This window comes from Arachis stenosperma, chromosome 10 (genome assembly GCF_014773155.1).
Source record: "Arachis stenosperma cultivar V10309 chromosome 10, arast.V10309.gnm1.PFL2, whole genome shotgun sequence".
NCBI classification, from domain to species: Eukaryota; Viridiplantae; Streptophyta; class Magnoliopsida; order Fabales; family Fabaceae; genus Arachis; species Arachis stenosperma.
The window spans coordinates 3,713,368-3,737,456 of record NC_080386.1 but is presented as its reverse complement, the minus strand read 5'-3'; the positions used below and the strand labels follow the sequence as shown (position 1 = coordinate 3,737,456).

General features: G+C 36.8%; 5 protein-coding genes across 7 annotated transcripts; 1 reads left to right on the top strand and 4 right to left on the bottom strand.

Annotated features, from left to right (window-relative positions):
* Positions 1 to 1,809: 1,809 nt before the first annotated feature.
* Positions 1,810 to 2,548, bottom strand: LOC130955945 (uncharacterized protein At1g08160-like). The gene has a single exon (XM_057882961.1). It carries the CDS (start codon positions 2,518 to 2,520, stop codon positions 1,933 to 1,935), a length of 588 nt encoding a protein of 195 aa, XP_057738944.1. The 5' UTR covers positions 2,521 to 2,548; the 3' UTR covers positions 1,810 to 1,932.
* Positions 2,549 to 4,440: 1,892 nt separating this feature from the next.
* On the bottom strand, positions 4,441 to 7,613 carry LOC130955936 (G-type lectin S-receptor-like serine/threonine-protein kinase At1g11300). The gene is made up of 7 exons (XM_057882948.1): positions 6,241 to 7,613; positions 6,007 to 6,156; positions 5,766 to 5,920; positions 5,468 to 5,678; positions 5,119 to 5,353; positions 4,884 to 5,034; positions 4,441 to 4,799 (listed from the first exon to the last, which is right to left on the bottom strand). Exons 1-7 carry the CDS (start codon positions 7,538 to 7,540, stop codon positions 4,485 to 4,487), a joined length of 2,517 nt encoding a protein of 838 aa, XP_057738931.1. The 5' UTR covers positions 7,541 to 7,613; the 3' UTR covers positions 4,441 to 4,484.
* Positions 7,614 to 12,788: 5,175 nt separating this feature from the next.
* On the top strand, positions 12,789 to 13,724 carry LOC130956354 (calcium-binding protein PBP1-like). The gene has a single exon (XM_057883393.1). It carries the CDS (start codon positions 12,970 to 12,972, stop codon positions 13,312 to 13,314), a length of 345 nt encoding a protein of 114 aa, XP_057739376.1. The 5' UTR covers positions 12,789 to 12,969; the 3' UTR covers positions 13,315 to 13,724.
* A 641-nt stretch (positions 13,725 to 14,365) lies between these two features.
* LOC130954098 (OVARIAN TUMOR DOMAIN-containing deubiquitinating enzyme 1) lies at positions 14,366 to 17,176 on the bottom strand. Of its 3 annotated transcripts, none has more exons than XM_057880838.1 (9): positions 17,013 to 17,176; positions 16,728 to 16,909; positions 16,466 to 16,531; positions 16,302 to 16,385; positions 16,069 to 16,191; positions 15,620 to 15,672; positions 15,383 to 15,432; positions 15,198 to 15,298; positions 14,366 to 15,015 (listed from the first exon to the last, which is right to left on the bottom strand). In XM_057880838.1, exons 2-9 carry the CDS (start codon positions 16,878 to 16,880, stop codon positions 14,752 to 14,754), a joined length of 894 nt encoding a protein of 297 aa, XP_057736821.1. In that variant the 5' UTR covers positions 16,881 to 16,909; positions 17,013 to 17,176; the 3' UTR covers positions 14,366 to 14,751. The 3 variants fall into 3 exon arrangements, with proteins under 3 accessions (XP_057736821.1, XP_057736822.1, XP_057736820.1); XM_057880839.1 differs by having other exon boundaries at positions 16,728 to 16,905; positions 17,013 to 17,151; XM_057880837.1 differs by having other exon boundaries at positions 16,728 to 16,902; positions 17,013 to 17,151.
* Positions 17,177 to 21,815: 4,639 nt separating this feature from the next.
* LOC130956593 (uncharacterized) lies at positions 21,816 to 23,714 on the bottom strand. The gene has a single exon (XM_057883632.1). It carries the CDS (start codon positions 23,712 to 23,714, stop codon positions 21,816 to 21,818), a length of 1,899 nt encoding a protein of 632 aa, XP_057739615.1.
* Between the last annotated feature and the right edge of the window lie 375 nt (positions 23,715 to 24,089).

The following is a 24,089-nucleotide window of genomic DNA, read 5'->3' as shown; positions in this document are numbered from 1 at the left end:
AGGGCCACAAACTTTTATTAAAAAAATTAGTAATATTTTTTTAAAAAATAAAAAATAGTTCAGTTGGCTCAAATATTTTACTTTGACTTAAAATACCAAAGTTCAATCTTCATCTCTTGCTTTTATTGCACAATAGATTTTAGTAGCTCTCTATTCAATAAGTAACACTCATTCTACCTTTGAGTTCAAATATAAAAAATTAGGTATTTTTTATTTATATAATTTAATATTATTTTATATTTGAAAAAGTCTAGGGAGCCAATGGCCTAAGCGTACAATGTGTACAATGGAGGTTTAAGAAGTATTAGAGATATGACCATTAGTGTTACATTGTCCTGTCAGGTTATGCTTTTGGGATGAGTGGTTTCAGATATGGTATTAGAGTTCTAGATTCGAAAGGTCAAGAGTTCGATCCTTGGTGAACCCCAAAATCAGTTTAAATTTTTATTGAGATGTTTATTATCCTTGGTATCCGGATGGTTATCCTTGGTATCGGATGGTTATTCTAGCTAGTATGGTGATGTTCATTTTATTCATGGACCAAAAATTTAGCCCATTGTACACATTGTACACTTAAGCCATTGGCTCCCTAGCACTACCCTTTATATTTTAATGTTAATTTAATTTAATTTTTTATATGATAAAAAATATTAGAATATTCAATAAGTATTGATATTATTGTATTTATATAAATTGATAAAAAATTCAATAAATATTATAAATTTTAACATTTATCCTTCTAACTTTTTTTATATATATTTTACCGAATATATATTCAAATTTTTATATAAAATAATCATAAAAAAAATCAAAGAATTGATGCATTTTTTAAGAGGAAGGTTAATATTCAAGAAAGAGAACATATACCTTTTACAATATTAACACCTGTAGATAGTTCTTCTACTTTAATGAATCACGAAGAAAGTGAGATACAACCTTCAAAAGTTTAAAGAGTTGCATCTGATGAGTTTGACCTTAATTCTTTGGAACGAGACCCTGAAAAACGGCTTCAAATTCGGCAATATCACCCAAATCAGAGAGATAAGGTTAGACGAACTTATCTTAATTGGGGTCCATATCAAAAGCATCTTGACAATTATCTTCTATCTGCCCCCACTCCCTAAAGTTTTGTTTCAAGTTCTGCCACTGAACACAACCTTGGTCGAGAGACATTAGCATTTTGCTGAAGGGTCTACTTTAATAAGGCTGAGATTTTATGTAATATATTACTTTACCGTCATGTTTGTTTGTTGAGTTAATTAAAAGTGATTTCATGAAGATTAGTACACTAAGGTTGCGCTTGTTTACGAAAACAAAACACTGAAACAGGGACACAGAGATACAGGAGACAATGTGTCCAGAGACACTGAATTAGTGTATTTTGTGTTCATCCTGACAGGAAGGATACAGAAACACTAACAAGAAACACAACTTATTTTTTATTTTTTCTTTCATTATTCTTGTTAATTTTTCATAATTATATTTTTTATTATTATATTTTTCATCTCAAATTTTTTGAATGAAAAAAAAATGAGAATAAATTAGATTTTCATAATTTGTTCTAGTTTACCACCAGACAGAATACAAGAACACAAAATTTTGTATCTATGTTCATCTTGTCCTGTTCTATTCTCCGTGTCTTGTCCTGTTCTCGAAAACAAACGCAGCCTAATATATGGAAAATATAAAAAGTACTGCAAGATGAAATCTAAAGTGAAATGCGTGAATCACTTGAATCAGTGCTGATAGAATAACTAATCAATACATGCAAGAACTTAAGGATGTTACATTACATACAAATCTTCCAAGTTAAAATAACAAAAAAAAAAAAAAGAATTACAAGGACAAAAGAATTCATAACATGAATCTTAAAACCAAAACAAAAAACAAACCAACAGAAAAACAACAATTTAAAGAGATAAAGGGAACATCTCAGAGTTCTACATGACAAGGGGTCCTTTGAAAAGTCTTGCTCCTATTAAATTTCACCAAAACAGAAGAACAGAAGATCTTCATAGTACGATGATCTGATTTCCACTTGCCAACCTTGAACCTTATCTTTGCCTTGATCCACACGTCAAGTTCAATATCTCCTGAGGTTCTCTCAAGCTTAAGATCCTTAGGCACATTCCCAAACAATGCAACAGTTTGAGCAGCAAGCCTCACCTGAAGCCTAGTCACATTTTTATGTCCTTGGTAGAACGGTTGAACTGCATTGGTGGCTAGTGTTTGGTCCTCATAACGCACTGAAACCTCTACAGAATCATAGTATAGAGAGACTCTACGGTTGGGATTGTAAGCTCTTATGGTGAACTCGAAATTCGAATTCAGATGGTTTGCATCAGTTAGGTTGAAGTTGTGGATTGCAGCATCTTCAACACTGTATACTAAGTTCTTTGGCCTCAAGACAAGCCATGTTATCAGCACTGCTATGCCTACAAGGATGATCAATGCCAGGATCACCATTGCTATGTAGCGAAGCAGGCTCGGCCGCGCCGATTGAGAATTAGAAGGAGCCATTTTGATGTTGAAGTAGCAGGATTCAGGGGAATCAGTGTTTGAATGATGATGAGAAACCAAATCAAATGATGTTTATATATTGGTATGAAAATGTGTAGGATAATATTTGGGGTTAACCATGAAACCTTTGTTTCAAAAAAAATAATTAGTTGAACACTTTTTCACTTTGAGAATTTCTTGTATGAAACTCAAGACATCAAAGAGATTCTATATGAGGGACAGTTATAATGTTCTTTTCTTGAAATTCAAGTCTTAGGAATAAGATGCATACATATAGTAACATTAACATACTATCACAAGTAATATAGCTGGCGGTATAAAGTGTCGCTTATATAAATAAACAAAACTAAATTCAAGTAATCTACACGTATAAAATTCGCCCAAACTCTCACTTAGTCTAAGAATATATGCACGTATAAATTTTCGAAATGGCATTTTATTTTTTTTTTAACTCTGAAAAATTTCCATCACACAATAAAAATTCAGAAGTGAATCATGTTATGATAATTAGCAAAAGAAAGAGTTCAACAACTCATTATGTACCAAGATTAATGGTGTGGGTTAATAATGTGACTTTACTTGGAATACTTTGACTAATTAAATCAATTGATATTTCTCTTTTCGCTTTTGTTTTTTTCTTTTTGTTTCTTTTTTGTATCATATTTTTGGACGTGATGCTCTGCTCTTATTTTTGGTAAACCGTTGATGCTTTTTTTAGGGCAATTTTTTTTTTGTATTAGGACAAGTTCTTTTTTTTTTCTTTCTACAGTATCCTCCAACCCGACAGGCCAAGGATTAATTCACCGCGGTACTAAAACAACGAGTAACAACGAGTAAATGGGCCTTATTAACCATATTGCTATATCTTAGTCTTGATGAAGCAGAAAGAAAATAGTATTAACCTAATAAATTCACATTGACAAAAAATTAAAATCATAGAAATTAATTATGTTATGAACATAATTATTTATGGTGAACAATTATGCATTTCATTCGCTAATATAAAAACAAAAGTTCTACTTATTCTTTATAAAGTTTAGTCAATAATAATTTATATTTCACGATGTTTGTTCGAGTGATCAACGTTTCGCTATCAATTAAGTAAAAATTCGTTTTTTTTTTATAACATTGAGATTTTGACCATTTGGACAAAAATAACACACTAAACATTAAAAGAGTGACTGAAACTCTTTTTTGCTAGCCATATATAGTAATACCATAAGCAGAGAGGATTCCATGGGTTCCAATTTTAGCATTGGTTCTTTATTTGTCTCAAGTGGTTAAGACTTTCTTTCATAAGGCGTTCTAAAACTGATGCTTTCCTGCCTCAGCATCAAAACATAAACAATCATTTGCCTAAATGCCTGTTACATCTATTTTTTTTGTTTAATGTCTTTCTAATACATGCCTAAAGCTATCTTAAGTTTTTTCTACTGTATTATGAACAATTTCTAACATGTGTATTCTCTTATGCAACTTGTACCACATTCTTTTTTTCTTTCAAATTTTCCGTGATCCAAATTCAATCTATTTACTAGAAATTAACCAACTTCAATAACTGTGCAAGGGACAATAATTATTAAGTAAAGTCTCATATTAGAAATTTGTAACAGTGTCCGATATTGGAAGCATGGTTGAGGACAAAAAGTCTAATCAAAGGACAGCAGAAAAGTTGGAAATAACACGCACAATAATGAGAAAAAGATGGATCCTATTACTCTATTTAGTGTCATGATTTCCACCATTTGGAAGTTTCGATATTTAACATTGCAAGTTTAGCGGTTTTGACTTTTGACCATCCAGTTTTTCTTCTTAGAATCTTATTATAATTATATCATCAAACAGTTTAACCCGCCAATGTTGACCAATATCTTTCCTACTTTACACATTGCAAGATATCTCTTTCTAAATGCTTCAACGTTCTGAAAGGATTTTGATCCATGGAATCTAATATTATATCAAATTCATAAGACAACAATAGTAAGAGTAACATTGTTATTTGAGTTACACTGATTTTCCTGAGAGGAAGATTCCAAACTTGATGAATATTGCTTGTGCACAAATGCAACTTGCTTAGGAGGAGGAAGATGGAAAGTCTCATCACTATTCAGCATGGACACAACACTAGTCATAGGAGGTCTTTCTTTTGCAACTTCTTGAACACATAGAAATGCTATGTGTATGCACCTCAGAATATGATTCTCAGAACCTGAACCCAAATCAGATATATCTGAATCTATCAAGGATCTAATGTCATCTTCATTCCATAGCCTCCATGCCTATGTAAAAGAAGCAGAGTTCTTGGTAAGTTAAATGGAGTCATCAGCAGGACAAGAAAAGACTCAAGTGAGAAAAAGAATTACAAATCCAATAAGGCTGAGGGATTTCTCATGGTTGCGAAAGCTTGTATTTCTTCTTCCACTGACAATCTCTAGTAACAAAACTCCGAAGCTGTAAACATCTGATTTCTCCGAAAATAGTCCTTCCATTGCATATTCCGGAGCCATGTATCCACTGTATTAATTTGTCCCATAAAAAGTTACTTATCAAAGGAGACTATGCTAAAAATAAGTATTGTACAGTATAAAACATACTTACTATGTACCAACAACTCTTCTAGTATTAACCTCGTCTTCACCTTTGTATATTCTTGCCAAACCAAAGTCTGATATTTTAGGATTCATTTCCGCATCAAGCAAGATATTGCTTGCCTTCAAATCTCTGTGTATGATTCTTAATCTAGAATCTCTGTGAAGATAAAGTATGCCACGAGCAATTCCTTCAATTATGTTGAAACGTTTTGTCCAATCTAAAAGTTTTCTTTGTAGAGAATCTGAAGAAGAAAAGAGAATTAGATTAACAATCAAAATAAAATTGTTCATATTTCAATTTACTAATTCTGATTGAACTTGAATCCAAGGCAAAATATATGGATATATAAACTGACCAAAGATAAATGCATCCAAACTTTTATTTGGCATGAACTCATAGACCAGCATCTTTTCATCTCCATCAATGCAGCAGCCAAGAAGTCTCACAAGATTGCGATGTTGAAGCTTAGAAATCACAGCCACCTCATTCATGAACTCTTCAGCCCCTTGTCCAGATGCTCTGGACAATCTTTTCACTGCAATTTCTTGACCATCTGGCAATAACCCCTATTAAACAATTTAAAGAAAAAAAATTATATTAGCAATCACAAACACATGTGAATATTAAAGAACAAAAACTAAGCAGAATAATACCTTGTAGACTGGACCAAAGCCACCTTTCCCAAGTGTATTTGACAAGTGAAAATTGTTTGTAGCAGTTGCAACCACTTCAAAATCAAATAGTGGCAATTCATGCTCATCCAGTTTAACTTGCTTCTTAACCCCAATCAATCTATGACTCTGATTTTCTGGATCAGTTTTCCAAAGATTAATAATAAATCCAAAACATGAGGAAACCAGTTTTTAGAACATGAGATAAATATATCCAAGATACCTGAATCCTTAACTCTTCTTTTCCTGGTGTGCTTGGCACAAATGGCTAAATATGCGCAAGCCGCCAAGATCATGGCTCCGGCTGCTCCCACTGTTACAGCAATGATCAATGTGTTCTTTCTTGAACTCTTATGGTTGTTTACTGCGTTTTCTGATAACATTTAAGAAGTAGATTCATTAAGAAAGTTATAATATCATGTCCTAGTTTCTAAGCAAGAACAAGAAGGAAACATACTTAGTTCTGAATGGGGGAGACGGATGAAAAGATCAACTCCTCCGCTTGAGAATTGTTGCAAGTCAATCAAATCTGTGATCCAATACAAGCAGCCAATGCCAGTATCAAATGCATATGCTAAACAGGAGCAATTCTTCAAGCACTGAGGTCCACATTGTTCTTCCTCAACATCCAACCTCTCTGCGAAATCTGGAACCTTCATAGTTGCAAGTTTCAAGAAACCATCATCTTCTTGGACTTGGCCTGCTACTACTTCACTTCCATTCGTCCTCATTCTCTCACACTTGAGTGGTTCCTTCCTCACACAACCACTGGTCCAGTTTTGCCTCTTCCACTCCTCCAAATTCCTAGGCTCATATCCACTCAAACAGCTACAGATTGGTGAATTCTGTGTATTACAACTCCCAAATGGCCCACATACCCCATAAACATCACAATCAGAAATTTCCAACTCTATATCAAGAACTTGCTTTCTGTTATAATATCTCAACAATCGAAGCTTGCCAATCGGAGTTAGTGAAAGGATTCCAAATGCAGATTGATCAGCAAAACTGTAAGTAAGATAAACAGTTTCATTCCCTTCATATCCAACACTCCATCCATATAGGTACCCTGTTGACATCATTGTTGTCCCAATGAAGATCCTACCATTCCATGGACCAGTCCTCCAAAGCGGTCGAGTTCCATTTACCCAAAAGAACACTTCTGGAGCATCCAAGCGTTCAAGAGAAGCAGAGAAGCTCCCAGTAGAAGGATCAGAAGCACTCTTCCTTGATATGAACCTGGTTTTCTCACCTGTGATCCTATTAGCACTGATTCTCATAGTTGGCACTGCTGCATCACAAGGGTGCTTGAAACTCTCCCAAATGGTTTGTCCAGTGATGTTATCTTGCAACACAAGATTCCCGGATCGCAAGAGTTGAGCAGTGGAGCTGTTAGCTATGTTTGTTGACACATTTGATGACCAAACTAATTGGTTTTTTCCATCTAGGAGTACAAGATTACCATCTCCAGAGATTTTCAGTGTCCCTGAAGAATCCAAGAGTGGTTGGTTCCTGTTGGCAATCCATATAACACTGATATCAGACTCAGAGAGATACCAGATTCCAACATAGCGGTTAGTTGAATTTTGAGGGCTGAAGAATCCAAGTTTGAAGACACTGTCAGATGAGGTTATTGTCTCTGAGCCTGTGATGAATTGAGATGATGTAATGGTATCCCTGGCAGAACTGAAGCCAAAGAAAATGAAGGAAAACATGATCAAAGCATCTAAAAAGTTGGTGTGAGTTGTGGATCCCATGATCTTGAGCAAGGTGATTAGAACATAGAATATGAGCAATTAATGAGGCATATGCATATCCTATTGATAATTGATACCCTCTTGGCTCTTCTTGTACATGATTGACTTTCACTATGCCAGCCAGCATTGTGAGCAGTTGCAACCGTGTGGTGAAGTCAAATCCTATGAGAATCATTGACTAAAGAATAAAACAACATTTAAGCAATTATAAACTATGGATTTGTGATTAAACAAAAGAAACAAGTCAAGTCAACTACTTACACTTGGATCACTGCTTTTGCACACTAAATAAAGAGACAGAGAAGACTAATCTGTCTCTTTATGTATTATTAAGGACTAAATAATCACTTAAGAGCATCATTTACGAATCTTTTTGTCATTTTATATACTTCATTATCTTTGACTTTGATGTGATTGTAACGAGGGGAGTATTTAGTTCTAGAAGACAATTTTTAGTCTAATCTTTTTATTTTCAAAGAGGCACAAAAAATTGTGTCCACAAAATCCTCAAGTGAGAATAGCCGAACTTGCTGACTCGAGTTGGGCAGCTTTGTAATTTCACAACTATTAGATTATTGTTGACTTTATTGGGAAGGTAACACGAATAACGCGCTAAGGCATAATAACAAAAGGACATAATAGTACGGAAGCTTTTTGGGCCTTGAACTAAGGGCTAAGGTCCAAAAAATATCATGGGCCTCCATCTCGATAGGCCTTATTTCTAAGACCCCAAATTGAACCATTTAAAGAAATTGAATAGCCAGGCCCAAATTTCTTAAGTTCTATTTGCGTTATACTAAACATATTCCCTACCAACGCAAGTTGGCACAGATAGATGACAGTCTATATCCCTTAACCATCTCTCTCGGGTTCGATACTAACTAGAGAATGAGACGAAGCTTGCTTGCTTGGAAGGGTCGTCCACTTTGTGTGCCTTTGCAGTACCCGAGGAATTAGTCATTGGACTTCCGGCCTGATGGATACCTGGTGCAAAAAAAATAAACATATTCCCTGTCCAAAAAAAAAAACATATTCACATTTCCGGGTCTAAGCTTCTTGGAATATTTTTCTTATACTTTTCAAGGAAAAATAAATAAATTAATCCTCTGTTTTCTGGGAACTAGGAAAAGAAAACTCACACTAAGTATTTGCACTGTTCAACATTTTTCATAGGAATCAATTAGCCTTTTTCATCATTAGATTGTTGTTTTTGCTTTTCGCTATTAATAGATATATGGAAGATTCATCCTTTAACATAGTTTTTTATTTCTTTCCAACCAATAAGCTTAACAGATGTGGGGCTAATTGAGCTTCATTTATGGATACCGAGCCAAAGTGAGACTCAGACTCACTTTGTTGGTAGGCTTTTAATGAACAAAGTTAAAGCTAGCTTCCAAAGTCAAATTTTAAAATTGATCCAGATTCCCTATTTAGCTTCTGCTACGAACTTTCGGGCATCTTTTACAGTGTTGGAAATCTGACAAACATAAGCATCTCCTTCCTAAGAATCCAAATATTGCACATGGAATAAGGGTTATGTATTGGTAGAAGCTAGCCCCAGAAGATAATTAGGAGTCTAAAACTTTGTGATTCTCATTTAATTTTGTATCTAATGCACAATAATCACACTAGGAAAGTGTCGGTTGAATTGAAAATTGAAATGATCTTACATTGCAAGTTGCAACTGAATTGCATGATTTAATGCTCATTAGAGAGTACAATTATAAATGTCATTATTGTTTCATTGGTCATTATCCATCATTTCATTTCAAACAGAAGTCTTGGACTTACTATGGGTGTATAGTCACAATCTCTCTAATAAATAAATGGTTATACAATTTCATTTTATTTCATAATTATATCAGAAAATTCTGATTATATTTAAACATCTCCTAATATTTTAAATTGAAGCAGGCATGAATAATTTGAATTGTGATATATAAATGTTGGGTTTTATTTTTGAAGATGAAAATAGGACCCACAATAGGACAAAGATCTGTCACATAGCAATGAGTGTAGTGCATACTTTATAGCAAACCATGTTTCATAGAAACCACATAACTGCAGAGTCCAAACGATGAAAGACAGAATCAGTTCAAACAACACAGTTAACTCCAAACTCTCGAAAACTACATGAAATTTCTATGACATAACCCCTTTGTTCTTTTTCTTTACATGATCCAAAAAGCTAGAAGATTTCGGCACCTTCCCTAGGTACTTTGCGCCTTGTAATTTTATTGCTCTTATAATGATGAGACTCAACACTGAACTCACAAGGCATGGAACCATTACCATTACCATTACCAAACAATGTACAATAAAGGTTTAATCACTCCTTTCCAAAGCAAAACTATGTCAATCCTACAAAAGTGAAAAATACTATAAATAGACAAACACATAAACACAGTATTTGTTAATGATAATAAATGAGACTACAACTTAGCACTCTCTATTAAATATTAATGTAAAAATAATATTGAAAAATTGGATTAATTTGTCTTTATTATGTGTGGTAAGTGTAAGATATTTTATATAAGAATAAGTGCTTGTTTTGGCGCTATTAAATCGATAAAAAAATTTAATGAAAAAAGATCTTTTTATTTTTTTAGTGTGTTTGGCAAATTTCTAATAATAAAAGAAAAAGTACTAGAAAAATAAAAATAAAAAAAATCGTCTTTTTTGAAAAATTACAATTTACATCTTTTATTAAAACATCTTTTTTTGTTTTTCACATAATAAATGAACAAAAAAAATACTTTTATCTTATTTTATCCAAACATAATTGATAGATAAAAATATATTTTTATAAAAAATATCATTTAAAAAAAAGATATTTTTTAAAAATAACGTCCAAACAAACCATAAGTATATAAATCTATTTTTAATTAATTAATATTAATCCATTTTTATTGTAAAATAATCATCATTTTTTTAGAATTTAGAGTTTAAATTTTAAAAATTAATATAAAAAATAACTAACAGATAATTAATTCTCTAATTGAATTCTTTTTTATTAAATTGAACTCATTAAATTAAGTTGGCTATATAGGAATGAAAATATAGTGTATAAATAATAATCACCACTAAAATTAATTATTATGTATTTGTATAAAAATATATGTATTGTTTAATTTATTTTTAATATATATTTTATATTTTAACATATATTTTATACTACTTTCGTGGGTGGATTTGATATTAACTACCTAGCACGGCTGACATATATAGGAAATATGATCTGCTTTTGTTATCAACAATTGAGAAGGTAATTGCGAACCTATTGAGTGTTTTAGGGTGTGTTTGGTTTTGCGTTAGAAGGAAGAGAAGCACGTTTGAGTGTATTGAACGCTTCCTCTTTTTGTTTGGATGCTTTTTTTCTTTAAACGCCAATGTGATTTTAGGTTCTTAATGTGCATTTATAAGAAGTTGGAAATTGTAGCTTCTGCGTTTAGATAATCACGTTAGGATTGAATTTATTTTGTTTTATCAATTCTACCCTTTACTTCTTTGCTTGTAGTTCTTTTAGTATTCAAATATTTTAAATATATAATTATATTTTTTTATTAAATTTTTATTTTTGATTTTGTATAAAAAAATATTTTTGTTTGGCTTTGTTAAAATTTGTAAGTGTAATTCTTGTATATTAATTTATTATTATAATTTTGTTATAATATAAATTATTGATCTCATTAAAAAGAACAAAATAAATAAAAAATTAATTATAACTAAGAATCAAGTCATGAATAATTAAAATTTATAGTTTAAAATAGTATTAAATAAAAGAGTACTGAGAGTATTAAAAAAATTATAAGTAATATAATTTAATAAAGTATATTTTGATATATTTTTCATATATTATTTTTGCTTTTGATATAAAAATATATTTTGTCAATTTTTATATATTATTTTTATTTTAGTAAGTAAATATTAATTTTATTATAAAATTAATTAATAATATTTATTTAAATAAATAAATTAAAATGATAGAATAATATAAAAAAATTATTTAATTTGATGTCTATTTTAGTAATTCTTTATCTAAAAGTAATTTTGAGTAGTGTAATCCAAACAATATTTACTTTACTATAATCCATTTTGATAAAAGATTACCAAACATAAATCACTTTAACACAAACTCACTTTTCATCAAAATCAAGTTTATGCAAACTCTCGTTTGTTGTGATGAATATTGTTAAACAAAATCCAAACACATAGTACATATAAAATGATTCATGGATAGAGAATTAAATGGGAAATTGACAATTGTGAGGGGGAAGGAAACACAAAAAAAGACTTAGCGCTCATGGTATTAATTATATGTGGGTCAACTCTTTGGATTTTGCAGCTACATCATGGCATCTTCGTTTTCGTATCTTACGCTGCTTATTTTTGTTTGCTTTTGGCGTTTGGATTTGGTAATTAAGGAACAATAGTCATAACACTTGCTTTTGTAAGAAATGCAGTATTAAGATGGAAAAAAATTATTTAGTAGATTATAGTTTTTTTTCTTATTAATATTTATATGAAAATTTTTATTTATGTGAGAATATCAGTATTGATTTGTATAAAATAAAAATAGATTAATATTTACTTGAGGAAAAGAGAAAAATGCTAATACGTAATCATTGTCATGAGTGATGAGTCATGATGAGTGTTTTGTACCAATTTTTTTATAACAATAATAATAAACTCAATTGTTATCAGATTCGGTCGAACCAACCAATTTATCAATCATAATTTTTTTTGAATAAAAATCAGAGATATATATATATTTTTATCAAAAAATTTAAATATAATTCGGTTTAGATTGTGTAAATCAGTCAGACTAAATTAGGTCTAATAATTAGAGTGCGAACAATTAAGTTTATTATTGTTGCTATAATAAATCGATTTTGTTCTGGTATATTAAGAAATAAATTATTAACCAATTTAATAAAAACGTCTAATAATATCATGACACATATAAACATTTTAAAAAAAAGACATTTTTAATGTCTTTATCGAAGTGGTCTCCAAAATGGTAATACGTAATCTGTGTCATGAGTGATGAGTCATGATGAGTGTTTTGTACCATCCCTTGGGCACACTATAGAGCTTCCCACGCACCTTCCACGAAAGAGTAACACCTTTTTTCATTTTTATTTCTTAAAACATATTTGATGATTAATATATATTTAAAGTTTTGAATGCATAATAAGGAAATATTTGTTGAAGGGAAAAGGTTTTGGTGTCTGAGTGAATGTCGTTTTCAAGAGAAATCCACTCTTATCTGTACTTGAATTGTCAACTTCTCAGTTCTCATCACTTACTCTTCCTTCATAGTTCGTTTATTCTCCGTGTCTAACTATATAAACGCTCTTAATAATCCTTCTACTGCATTGTTCTCACTTCTCATTATTACTTGATATATATAGTTGTTGTGGTGGTCAATGGGATCGAAGAGGAACACGGTGGTTTTCGAGGACTACTTCCCGGCAATGGTGGAGAAACTGGGGACTGAAGGGTTCATGAAGGAGCTGACAAATGGGTTCCAGTTGTTGATGGACAGAGAGAAGAAAGTGATCACATTTGAGAGCCTCAAGAGGAACTCTGCATTGCTTGGGTTGGAAGGGATGAGTGATGATGAGATAATGAGCATGCTGAGAGAAGGTGATCTTGATGGAGATGGTGCTCTTGATGAGATGGAGTTCTGCACGCTCATGTTCAGGTTGAGCCCTGCTTTGATGAATAACTCTAAGCAACTTTTGGAGGAAGCCATTTTTAGTGCTCATTAGAAAACAACTCTTTTGATTTTGCTCTTTCAGTTTCAGCTCCCTCTGTTGTGTTATAAGCTTCTTATTTCCCTATATTTTTCTGGGGCTGTTTCTGTACTTTGTAATTGCAGAGTTGTAACTGAGTTTCTTCACTTTTCTTCACCAATCAGACTTCAATTTCCTGTGTCTTGCTGACAAAGCAATCAAACAAGGTAGGTAAACACATTATTAACATTTAAGAATTTGAAACATGGAAGCAACAACTTGGTCAGTGAGGCTTATGCACGTCTAAATCTTAGATTTTAGAAATTTAAAGTACTGAAATTTCACTTGTTCATACACATTTACACTAGTTTTCTTGAATAAAGAATTAAGTATGGACCGAATCTAGATGATGACTTTCCAAATCAAAGCACATTTACAATGCTATAAGATTTGATGCCCTTTTCAATTAAGGGAATGTTTGATTGAAAGATACAGATATGATGAAAATTTTCAGTGAATTTAATTTGTAAAATTATACATGTCACAAAGTTTATCCGCAATAACTTCAGCTCCATTTTTGTCCCCCAAACTAAAATTCTATTCTTACTCTCTTAACCAATATCTTCAAACCACCGCTTACACAATATATATCCGTATGTCTTATTTAATGATTGGAGATTCGCTACATGTTTACTACGGACAAAACTCAATTATACCGAACCTCTAAAGTTTGGTGCTGTGTAAACAGTGATTTAAGCCAATATTGTCTAAACAAATTTGCAAGCTCCATGAGAACTGTGTTAATCTATTTAAGGACTAGCTCCCTCTTTTAAAAACTACCCTCCTCTTTATCTCTCGTTTGCATGATAGGTGATTGATGTATAACATATTGATTTTCTGTTAACAACGTTTATATTGTACTGTGAAAATAAGTGAGGCTAACTCAGATCTGGCAATATAGAAAGCCAACACTGTAACATGGCGATAGCTTCTCACGCATGTCTTCAAATCTTACTGTAAATACTCGCTTCTCTTGTTGCATGATATTATCAATCAATAAAGTTGAATCTTTTGACCAAAACAATAATAAACAGAAAACCATATATAGTACTCATGATTATCCATAAACATTGCAGGGTTATTACGAATTAATTACTAGTGAAGCATTACGGTGAAAGATGGGCACACATGCAAAGATTGGAAGCAGCAGCAACGAGATAATACAAGGAAGCTGCAAGGAGCCATGCCAACATGTAACAGGCATCAAAGTGAGTTTTGATTATTAGAGCATTGATGCTAATGTACTTTGTGCTGGTTAATCAGTACTAAACAGATGAAACTTCTAGACAAATTGACCATTCAACATTAACAAAGTTACAGACTAAGACCGTTCTTAGTAGCATAGCTCAGTGCAGAGCTGTTGCGGCTCCACAACACCAAAAAGTGTAACTGGAGATCTTCCTGAGCAGGCCCTCATTTTGGATAGAGGATATCATAGTGACCAGGGCGATATAGCAACGTGATGAATGGATTATTCTTTCCATCGCTAACACTAGCATTTGGGAGATCACTGGCAGCTGGCATGAAATCGTGATGATTTACGCTGACACCTCCAGTATCGCAAGAACTGCGGTCAAGATACACAACACGGATTGGAACACCCAATGCATCAGAAAGGGCAGTGATCTGCACATGGTCGCTCTCTTCACCCATTGGTTCAACCGATGATTTGCAAAACTAAACCACAAGAGATAGTGTGAGAGATTGATAATCATATGAATAAAATTGGGGAAAAAAATCCTAAGAAGGAGACCAAGCAAAATTATTCAACAAAAGAAGTAATGGTACATCATTTTTTAAGATATTAAATTTAAAATCAGCTTTTGGAGGGATAGAATAATTCTTAATGTCGAACAAACCTGCTCGACTGTAGTATTAGTCAGACCCATTATGAAAGGTTCAAAAAACACTGAGCGCTTTTGTATCTCAGCAGAGGTAACAAATCTGAAGAACATTACAACTAAACAAACAAATTCGTCAAGAGATAAGACAGAAATGAGATTAAGGTATTTCGGGGGTGTGTTGCAACTTCCAAGTCACTCACCATAATCAGAAACTGATGGATCTCGGCATCTAGAAACAAGTTCTTCATGACTGTAATCATAAAAAGTTTATTCAGACAAAACCCTAAGGAAAAGAAAGAAAAGAAACAGAAAAAGGAAAACCAGATCCAGAAAGACAGCAAAAGATCATAATTAGATATTTTGTGGAACATGTACTTCCAACTTATGATAGTCAATGCTAATTCATGGGGAAGGAAAGAGAAACTTAAACTTAACACCTTATGGAAGTCTCTTTCCCTTGAATAACACCTTCCAGCTGCTCAATGAATAACTGAAAATTTATAACTACTATCAGATAATCAGAAGTAAATTTACATTTAAATACGGGAAATATTCATGTGTAAAGCTTTCTATAGCCGCTGAAAATTTCTCCACATATTTAGAATTCGAAAATGTTTGCTAACTAAAAAGATTTAGCCAAAAACAGCCAAAACTTACATTATTTAGCATTCATTAATTGTATGATTTTCATTTCCCCACTTTTTTTTGAACCACCAAAATCTTATCATTCAATAAATCCAGCAAAAATATACCAAATGCCATAAACAGCAACGCAAATTTGGGGCAATTTTCAAGGCTTAGTAGATTCATAGCAAACTTGCCTAGTAAATCTTACTGTTGCAGTATACCCCAAAAAAATAAAGAAGGAAGATGTGATATGAGTTACCGCAAAAAAATCTTCAAATGTCAAGTCTGCATAACCCAAGGACTGTAGTGCCTTCCTACTCTTTTCAATATTAGCTTGTATACGTTCAACCTCTGCTTGATCTTGACTTAGCAAAATATGCTCCTGAAACAAGTTAACAATAAGTTATTCATTGGTAAAAGATATTGGAATATTTGATTACTGATTCCATACTCCACAGACCATAGCGGGGCCATAAACGCATTAAAACATACAAGGTATGAAAACATAAAGCCGCGAAAGAAGCAGTTGCCATCTCCCCGAGTTCGCCGAATAGCAGCATATTGCTCATCAAGCACCTGTATTAAGGGTGACAAAAGAAATGGGTTCAGCAAACAAGGTTACATGCAAAAAGTTGAAAATAAAAGGTTAACCAAACCTTTATTTTCTCCAGCAAGATTGGACTGCCTGATTCATATTCAGCAGCTAAGCTACTTATTGGTTCCTGCCAATTTGTCACATTAATTAAAAGTCAAAAACTTTTTCCCACTCGTGACTATAATCATGTTCCACCCCTTTTATTTAGGACTATATAGTAATAACAATAATGATAATAATCAGTAATCATAAACGTGTATCACGTATTCAAATCCTTCACAAAGATTCAAGAAATTCGAAAGAGATGAAGGTGTTAGGCTTACCTTATCGCCGAGAAATGGAATTTTCTTGGCTTCCTCAGCATTAATTGCAGATTTCTGCTGCATTATGTCATCATCCACAAAATTACCCCAATCATGAACCTCAGTCGCATGCGCTGCTTGGCCATCTTCCAGCACTGCTTCTTTGTTCTGCATTTTACCGTCTCGAACCAATTCCCTACTTTCTTGGAAATGAAAGGAAAATATGCGGTGAACTGCGAAGTCTCATCCAAATCACCTTATGAGAGAAAAGGAGAAGAAAGAACGCTAGACGATGAAGAGCTTTACCTTACACAAGAGACGGGAGCTTTCGATTAGAATATCTTCTTCTTCAATAACAAGAATGAGTGAGTGAGAGAACAGCGAACACCTCGAATCCCTAAATTCCCAAATTTGCGATCACTTCTGCAACTGAACTGAAGCAAAACGCACCCGTCTTGCCAATTTATACTGCACGGCGTAACGTAAAGTCGTAAACGCTTCATGTGAAAAATAAGTAGATATGGATAAATTATTGGGTAAAAAACTGAAATGAGCCAAGGGGAGCTCAAATTTACCTAAATCAGCCAAATGAAAATTCAATACATGAATCAACCAGGACGTATTATTATATAATTCGAATCAATATGATTCGAATTTGATTTGAACGTAATTCGAATCGATTTGATTCGAATTAGTATGAACGGCCAAAATCAATGAAGTTCGAAACAAGTTGTTTCGAATTACAACTATAGAATTCGAATTAAGTTAATTCGAATTACTAGGAGAAGCGCATGTTAGAGGAGTTCGAATCAATTGGATTCGAATTAGGTGAAAAGGGGCTTGCATAGTAATTCGAATCAAGTTGATTCGAATTACAAGGGAATCGGCTATAAAAGGAGTTCGTGCCAAGTTCATTCGAATCACTTTCTCATTCTCCAACCCCACCAAATCCCAGAGAAAAAGACCAACGTTCAGTACGAGCTTGACCAGAGCGGCTGTTTCTGTCGATGGGGGACGATCCGGGAAGGCTTTATCGTCTGGATGGAGTAGCTCATATCGCCGGTGTTATCAACGACGAGGTTAGTGGTTTATCATAGCGGTTTATGATAATGGTATTTGTTAATGGTTTTTTAGAATGGTTTATGTTACTGTTAGTGGTTTAGGATAGTGGTTTAGGAAAGTAGTGTAGGGTAGTGGTTTGTGTTGATGGTTTTTGTTAATGGTTTTGTTTTAGCGGTTTATTGTAAATGGTTTTTGGATAGTGGTTTAGCAAATTAGTGTAGGGTAGTGGTATTTGTTGATGGTTTTTGTTAATGACTTTGTTTTAGCGGGTTATTGTTGATGGTTTTTGTTAATGGTATTTGGTAATGGTTTATTGTTGATGGTTTTTGTTAATGGTTTTTGTGAATGGTTTTGTTTTAGCGGTTTATTGTTAATGGTTTTAGTTGATGGTTTTGTTAATGGTTTTTGTTAATAGTTTTTGTTAATGGTTTATTGTTGATGGTTTCTGCTAATGGTTTTTGTGAATGGTTTTGGTTTAGCGGTTTGTTGTTAATGGTTTTTCTTAACAGTTTATTGTTGATGTTTTTTGTTTATTGTTTTGTGTTAATGGTTTTGTTTTAGCGGTTTATTGTTAACGGTTTTTGTTAATGGTTTTTCTTATGTTAGTGGTTTGTGCATCTGTTCTAATTATGCGTTTTATGTAATGGCCAGCCCCGTCGTTGCATATCCAGTGTTAGGCGGCAACAGGGGATGCGTCTTGATGAGAGGTATGTCCCGTACTTGCAGATGGCGGGACTTTACCATCTTGCGAGACTCAACGACAGATGGTTCCGACTAGACGAGCCCCTAGTCAGCGCATTCGTCGAGAGGTGGCGGCCTGAGACGCACACCTTCCACATGCCGTTCGGAGAGTGCACTATCACGCTTCAGGACGTCGCATACCAGCTGGGGTTGCCAGTCGACGGAGATTATGTTAGTGGTTGCCTTACGGACTTCCACATTTACATTGAGGGTGGGAGACCTCCTTGGCAGTGGTTCCAGGAGTTGCTCGGTGTTTTACCGCCGGAGAACCAGGTGCAGAAGTTTGCAGTCAACTGCACCTGGTTTCAGGAGACATTCGGGGAGTGTCCAGATGGGGCAGATGAGGAGACGGTTAGGCGATTTGCCCGGGCGTACATCATGATGTTACTGGGTACGCAGCTGTTTGCCGACAAGTCCGGCAATCGTATACACATCAGATGGCTACCATATGTTGCTCGGCTTGAGGAGATGGGTCGCTATAGTTGGGCGTCGGCGGCACTAGCATGGCTGTACAGGTGCATGTGCCGAGTCGCCAACAGACATGTGGTTAAGTTAGCTGGCCCGTTACAGTTATTACAGTCGTGGATTTTCTGGCGGTTTCCTACACTTAGACCATCTGGGTATGATGAGATCAGCTGGCCCCTTGCATCGAGGTACCGTTATTGTTTTGTAGTAGATACTCTTGTAGTTATTATTTTGTAATTATGCCCTATATTCTTCTGTTTTCTTCTACGCAGATGGTCTGGTTACAACCCTGGGATTAGCAACAAGGGACCTCGGGTACAGATGGCTCGCATGCAGATCGACTTGCTACAGCCTCGGCAGGTACGTAAACAGAACTTCTGCGCATCTAAACTCATTGTTTCACTTTATATCACTTAACTGAAAGTTCAGACGAATTGGTTTTGTTTTTTGCAGTTCGTATGGATGCCGTATAGCGGAGTGGACGTCATCCAGGTTGTTCATCCTGAGGTGTTGGAGCCTCGGCATACGATGTTGTGGCGATGCAGGACGGCCCTGATTTATTTTGCGGTTGTCGAGTGGCATCAGGTAGACAGAGTTTTACCTCAGTTTGGCGGCGTTCAGCCCATACCGTCTCCCGCCCTGAACATCGACTTCCTGATGTCGAAGAACGGGAGAGGAGGTGACCGTTGGTTCCCGACACAGTACCCCGATTGGCATCTTTACTGGCAGGAGCGTGCTGATTATATTCTACAGTTTGACATCGTGCCCGACCCTGGTCCGTCACATGAGTTCTTGACATGGTGGTATCAGCACGGGAAGAGGTTTTTATCGCCGGAGATGTTATTGGGGGATCCGAGAGGTGTTCCTATTCCAGATGAGGCGACGCAGAGGGGTGCAGGCCGACTTCCAGACATGGACCGGGTAGAGGATGTTCCTGACAGACGTCGCATTGAGAGGAGAGCACGAGTTGGGACACGTCGTAGCCAGCGTGAGTGGAACTGGGTAGATCAGGCTATGGATGCCGGAGACGACCCAGTTAGGGGTGTGGGTAGAGCTCGTGGTCGAGGAGGCAGGAGGAGGGTGGGTGCTGCTAGACATGGTGCGCAGATGCCTGGGGGAGGTGATGTTGCGGGAGTTCCTAGGGCACATCAGGGCGGGCATGATGGTGGGTTCCCTGGAGCCGGTATGGGAGATCCCACGAGTCACATTGATGCTGGGCTTGGTGGTGGAGGTCTTGGAGATTACTTCGTAGGTGTTCCCGGTGATGATCATACCCTTCAGGATAGTACTCCATGGGTGAGTCCTGGCTCGATGTTTGGAGACTTACTTGCTAGTGATGGCATTGTGCACGAGTTTGGTGGACCACATTTCCTTGAGGATATCCGGACCATCATGCAGGAGGATGAGGCTGCTTCCGGACGGGTTCATACGACAGGGACACAGGCACCACTAGACGTTGATCTGAATGAGCCTGCCACGGTAGTTCCTGCGCATCCTTTTGCCATGGGTGGGACCCCAGCATCGGCACAGACTATTGGATCACACTCGGTTGCCGGCCCGTCCTCATCCAGACCCGTCCATGTACCGCCTACGACCCCGAGACAGCCAGTACCTGATGACAGCGACGAGTCGATTGAGGATGAGGAGCCACTTATTCGTAGGGGCTACCGGACACGGGTGCCACGCCGTTGCGGCACTGGATCGCACCTGTTTAGATGATTCATGGATATTGGTTCACATCTTGTTGTCTTTTATATATTTTGTACATCGTTGGTTTGTTATAGTTGTTATCATATGTACTTTCTTATTATGTTATTTGAATTGATGTTATGTAGTGTCATTTACGTCGATGTATTGTACTTTTATGTTATGATTTATAGTTTCATGTTATGTTATTCGTTATCCTTTTACCCCTATATAATGTTGTTTGTTCTAGTTATAAATTTCAATGATGTAACAGACTTTAAACAGAAATATTTGGTACCATTATCAACTTTCATTACACAAACGAAGCAACGTTGTTCCATACAAGTTGTAATACATTAAAAGTTATAGAGAAATACAGGACAAGTGCTAATACAATAAGAAAGAAACACATACATAGCAAATCGCCTACTCATTTCTAGCAGTACCGCTTGGGCCTGCGGCTTGTGGACAACTACGCCTGGTGTGTCCTGGCTGCCTGCAGAGGCCACATCTCTTTGGCCGGTTCGGATCTGCTTCATCCATGTTGGTTCGAATTCTTGTGGATCTAGGACGACCCTCCCTCGCACGCCTCATACTCGGATCCGGTATAACTGTAGGCCCGGCATAAGGTGGCCAGAAACCCTCCGGTATGGGAGGGGCAAATACCATCTGATAGACGCCGAAAACGGAGCTAAGCCGGTATACCTCGTGCACGTAAGGCTGCCATGTAAGCCGTGAATAAGCACAGCATGCAAGTGCATGCGAACAGGGAAAATGAAGTGCTTGGAAGTATCCACAATCACAAGTCTTAGACCCTAATGAGACCCTGTACGTACCAAGAGAGAATGAGCCTGTCGGAGTCGTCTCAGCAACGGTGTACTCCGAGTTGTCCCTGTCGTAAAGAGTAACCGTGAAATGCCGGGCTGTTCTCAGGTTGGCCTCGATACACTTTACTAGGTATTGACTGAATTGTTGTCCAGTACCCATCTGAGCCTCGGCCTCCCTCCCCTTACGGACAAATAGCTTAGCAAGCCTTCCGTATGTGGCCTTCACCAGGGAGCATACTGGGAGGTTTCTAACCCCCTTCAGGATTGAGTTGACACACTCCGAAATATTGGTCGTCATGTGCCCGAATCTCCGACCCTCATCACAGTGCTATGTCCACAACGAATACTCGATTCGGTTCGCCCAGTCACACATTGCCGGATTCTCAGAGCGCAGAATGTCAAACCAGTAGTCGAACTCCACCTCGGTCTTGGCATATGCGGCGTTAACAAGAAGCCTCCGTGCATCTTTTCCCTTGAACGTCAACGCAAAATTCGCTGCAACGTGTCGAATGCAGAAAGCCCGGTACGCAGCAGGCGGTAGCCATCCCCCATCCGGAGCCTCCAGGGCTGCCTTTATACCGTTGTGCCTATCTGAAATAACTAACAGACCGGGCTGAGGTGTCACGTGCTCACGGAGGTGGGAAAGAAAGAAAGACCATGACTCAGCATTCTCACCCTCAACTAGTGCAAATGCCACGGGTAGGATGTTCGAGTTTCCGTCTTGTGCAATGGCGACTAGCAGTGTTCCCCCATACTTCCCATATAAATGGGTGCCGTCAATACTCACCAAAGGCTTGCAATGACGGAATGCCTGGATACAAGGGGGGAAAGTCCAGAACAGCCTATGAAAATAAACCTGAGAATCGTCAACCTGTCCCCCAACTCGAACAGGGCAAGTCCTGAGGACGGCTACAGTGCCAGCCATCGTCAGCTGCACTCCTAAAACCCACCTAGGGAGCTCATTGTACGACTCCTCCCAGTCCCCATATATCACGGCAACGGCCTTCTGCTTCGCCATCCATACCCTCCGGTACGTAGGCCTGAACCCAAAGTGTGCGGCCGTGGCATTTTGGAGCACCTTGATGTTCACACCTGCATCAGCCCTAACCATCGGCATAACGAAGGTGGATATGACATGGTAGTCCAGACTCCTATGGTCGCTGGAGATGGAGCTGGCAAGACATGTATGCGGTCCGTTGTATCGCTTCACTTCCCAGATACACTTCCGCTGTCGGAGACTCAACCGAATTAGCCATGTGCACCCATTCCCAAACTCAGAACACTTTCCCACGTACCTGCGATAATCAGACTCAACGACCTTGTACTGGACCCCTCGACGGATACTGTACGTCTTCACACTCAACAGCGCCTCATCTTTATCTTGAAATTGTTGGCCAACCTGGAACTCGTTCATACCGGCAGACCCCTCGGTATCTCTAGCACCAAATCCTGAGGCCTGCAGAACATCATCGTCTTGCCGCATGGCATCAAGGTCCAATGAGGAAAAATGGGGTGGATACTGCTGTGTGCCAGAACTAGATCCACCTATAGCCCTTGTCGGAACAGTAGTCCCAACATCATCGCCGCTTTCATCAGCGATGAAATCCGGCTCCGCGTCATCGTCATCTGGATCATCAAACAAACCATCACCAACACCAGCCGGTGTGGGACAATGTACCTCGGTGGGAATATGTTCCCCGTGCCGAACCTGGTCTCCAACATTGCCGCTCAGATCAACGGCAAACGAAGGGGACGCAACAGGCTGCATCGGTGGCTCATACACAGGAGCAGAGGATGAAGCAACAGCAGGTCTCGAGCTCGAGCCGGCAACCGCGGCTATAGTAGTGGCATTCCGGTTCGAACCACCCGAGCTAGATACCACATCAACCAACTTAGCCAACAACTCCGGTGTCCTTACCTCGGGAAACTGCCTACGAGAAAGAAACATAACCTGCAAGTCCTCGTCACTACCGATTGTGAAACAATCAAACTTCACGGTGTCATGGAGCACCGCTGTAGGAATGCGGTAGAAAAACTTCTTCACCCTTTTAACGCCTGCAAGACCCAGCTTCTCCAACACAGAGCTAACAAGTGCATCGTAGGTGGTTGTCGGCGTCACGATAATACATAGGGGATCCTTATCAGTGAACTTAACGCCGGACCGAGTTTTTCTCTTAATGGACCCTCTGTAATGTACCAGAACTAGGAAACTCTCCTCACTAGCCATCTCCCCTCTTTGTTGAGAGCAACATGAGTTCACACCTTATATATATAGCCCTGGCTCGCACTATATATATATAATTCGAATCTATATGTTTCGAATTATCTAATGTCACAACCTAACCTAGTAATTCGAATCAACTTGATTCGAATTACTAAACAATGTGCCCTCCTAGTAATTCGAATTAACTTAATTCGAATTCTATAGTTGTAATTCGAAACAACTTGTTTCGAACTTCATTGATTTTGGCCGTTCATACTAATTCGAATCAAATCGATTCGAATTACGTTCAAATCAAATTCGAATCATATTGATTCGAATTATATAATAATACGTCCTGGTTGATTCATGTATTGAATTTTCATTTGGCTGATTTAGGTA

What these genes read in the sequence shown, in the direction of transcription:
- LOC130955936 (XM_057882948.1), bottom strand. Translation starts at nt 7,540, where the DNA reads ATGGGATCCACAACTCACACCAACTTTTTAGATGCTTTGATCATGTTT. An exon ending in TTTGGATGCATTTATCTTTG is followed by an intron (nt 5,354 to 5,467) that starts GTCAGTTTATAT and finishes TTTCTTCTTCAG; the next exon opens with ATTCTCTACAAAGAAAACTT. An exon ending in AGAAGAGTTGTTGGTACATA is followed by an intron (nt 5,035 to 5,118) that starts GTAAGTATGTTT and finishes AAATTAATACAG; the next exon opens with TGGATACATGGCTCCGGAAT.
- LOC130954098 (XM_057880838.1), bottom strand. Translation starts at nt 16,880, where the DNA reads ATGCAGAACAAAGAAGCAGTGCTGGAAGATGGCCAAGCAGCGCATGCG. An exon ending in GGGAAAGAGACTTCCATAAG is followed by an intron (nt 15,433 to 15,619) that starts GTGTTAAGTTTA and finishes TTATGATTACAG; the next exon opens with TCATGAAGAACTTGTTTCTA. An exon ending in CTAATACTACAGTCGAGCAG is followed by an intron (nt 15,016 to 15,197) that starts GTTTGTTCGACA and finishes CTTGTGGTTTAG; the next exon opens with TTTTGCAAATCATCGGTTGA.
- LOC130955945 (XM_057882961.1), bottom strand. Translation starts at nt 2,520, where the DNA reads ATGGCTCCTTCTAATTCTCAATCGGCGCGGCCGAGCCTGCTTCGCTAC.
- LOC130956593 (XM_057883632.1), bottom strand. Translation starts at nt 23,714, where the DNA reads ATGGCTAGTGAGGAGAGTTTCCTAGTTCTGGTACATTACAGAGGGTCC.
- LOC130956354 (XM_057883393.1), top strand. Translation starts at nt 12,970, where the DNA reads ATGGGATCGAAGAGGAACACGGTGGTTTTCGAGGACTACTTCCCGGCA.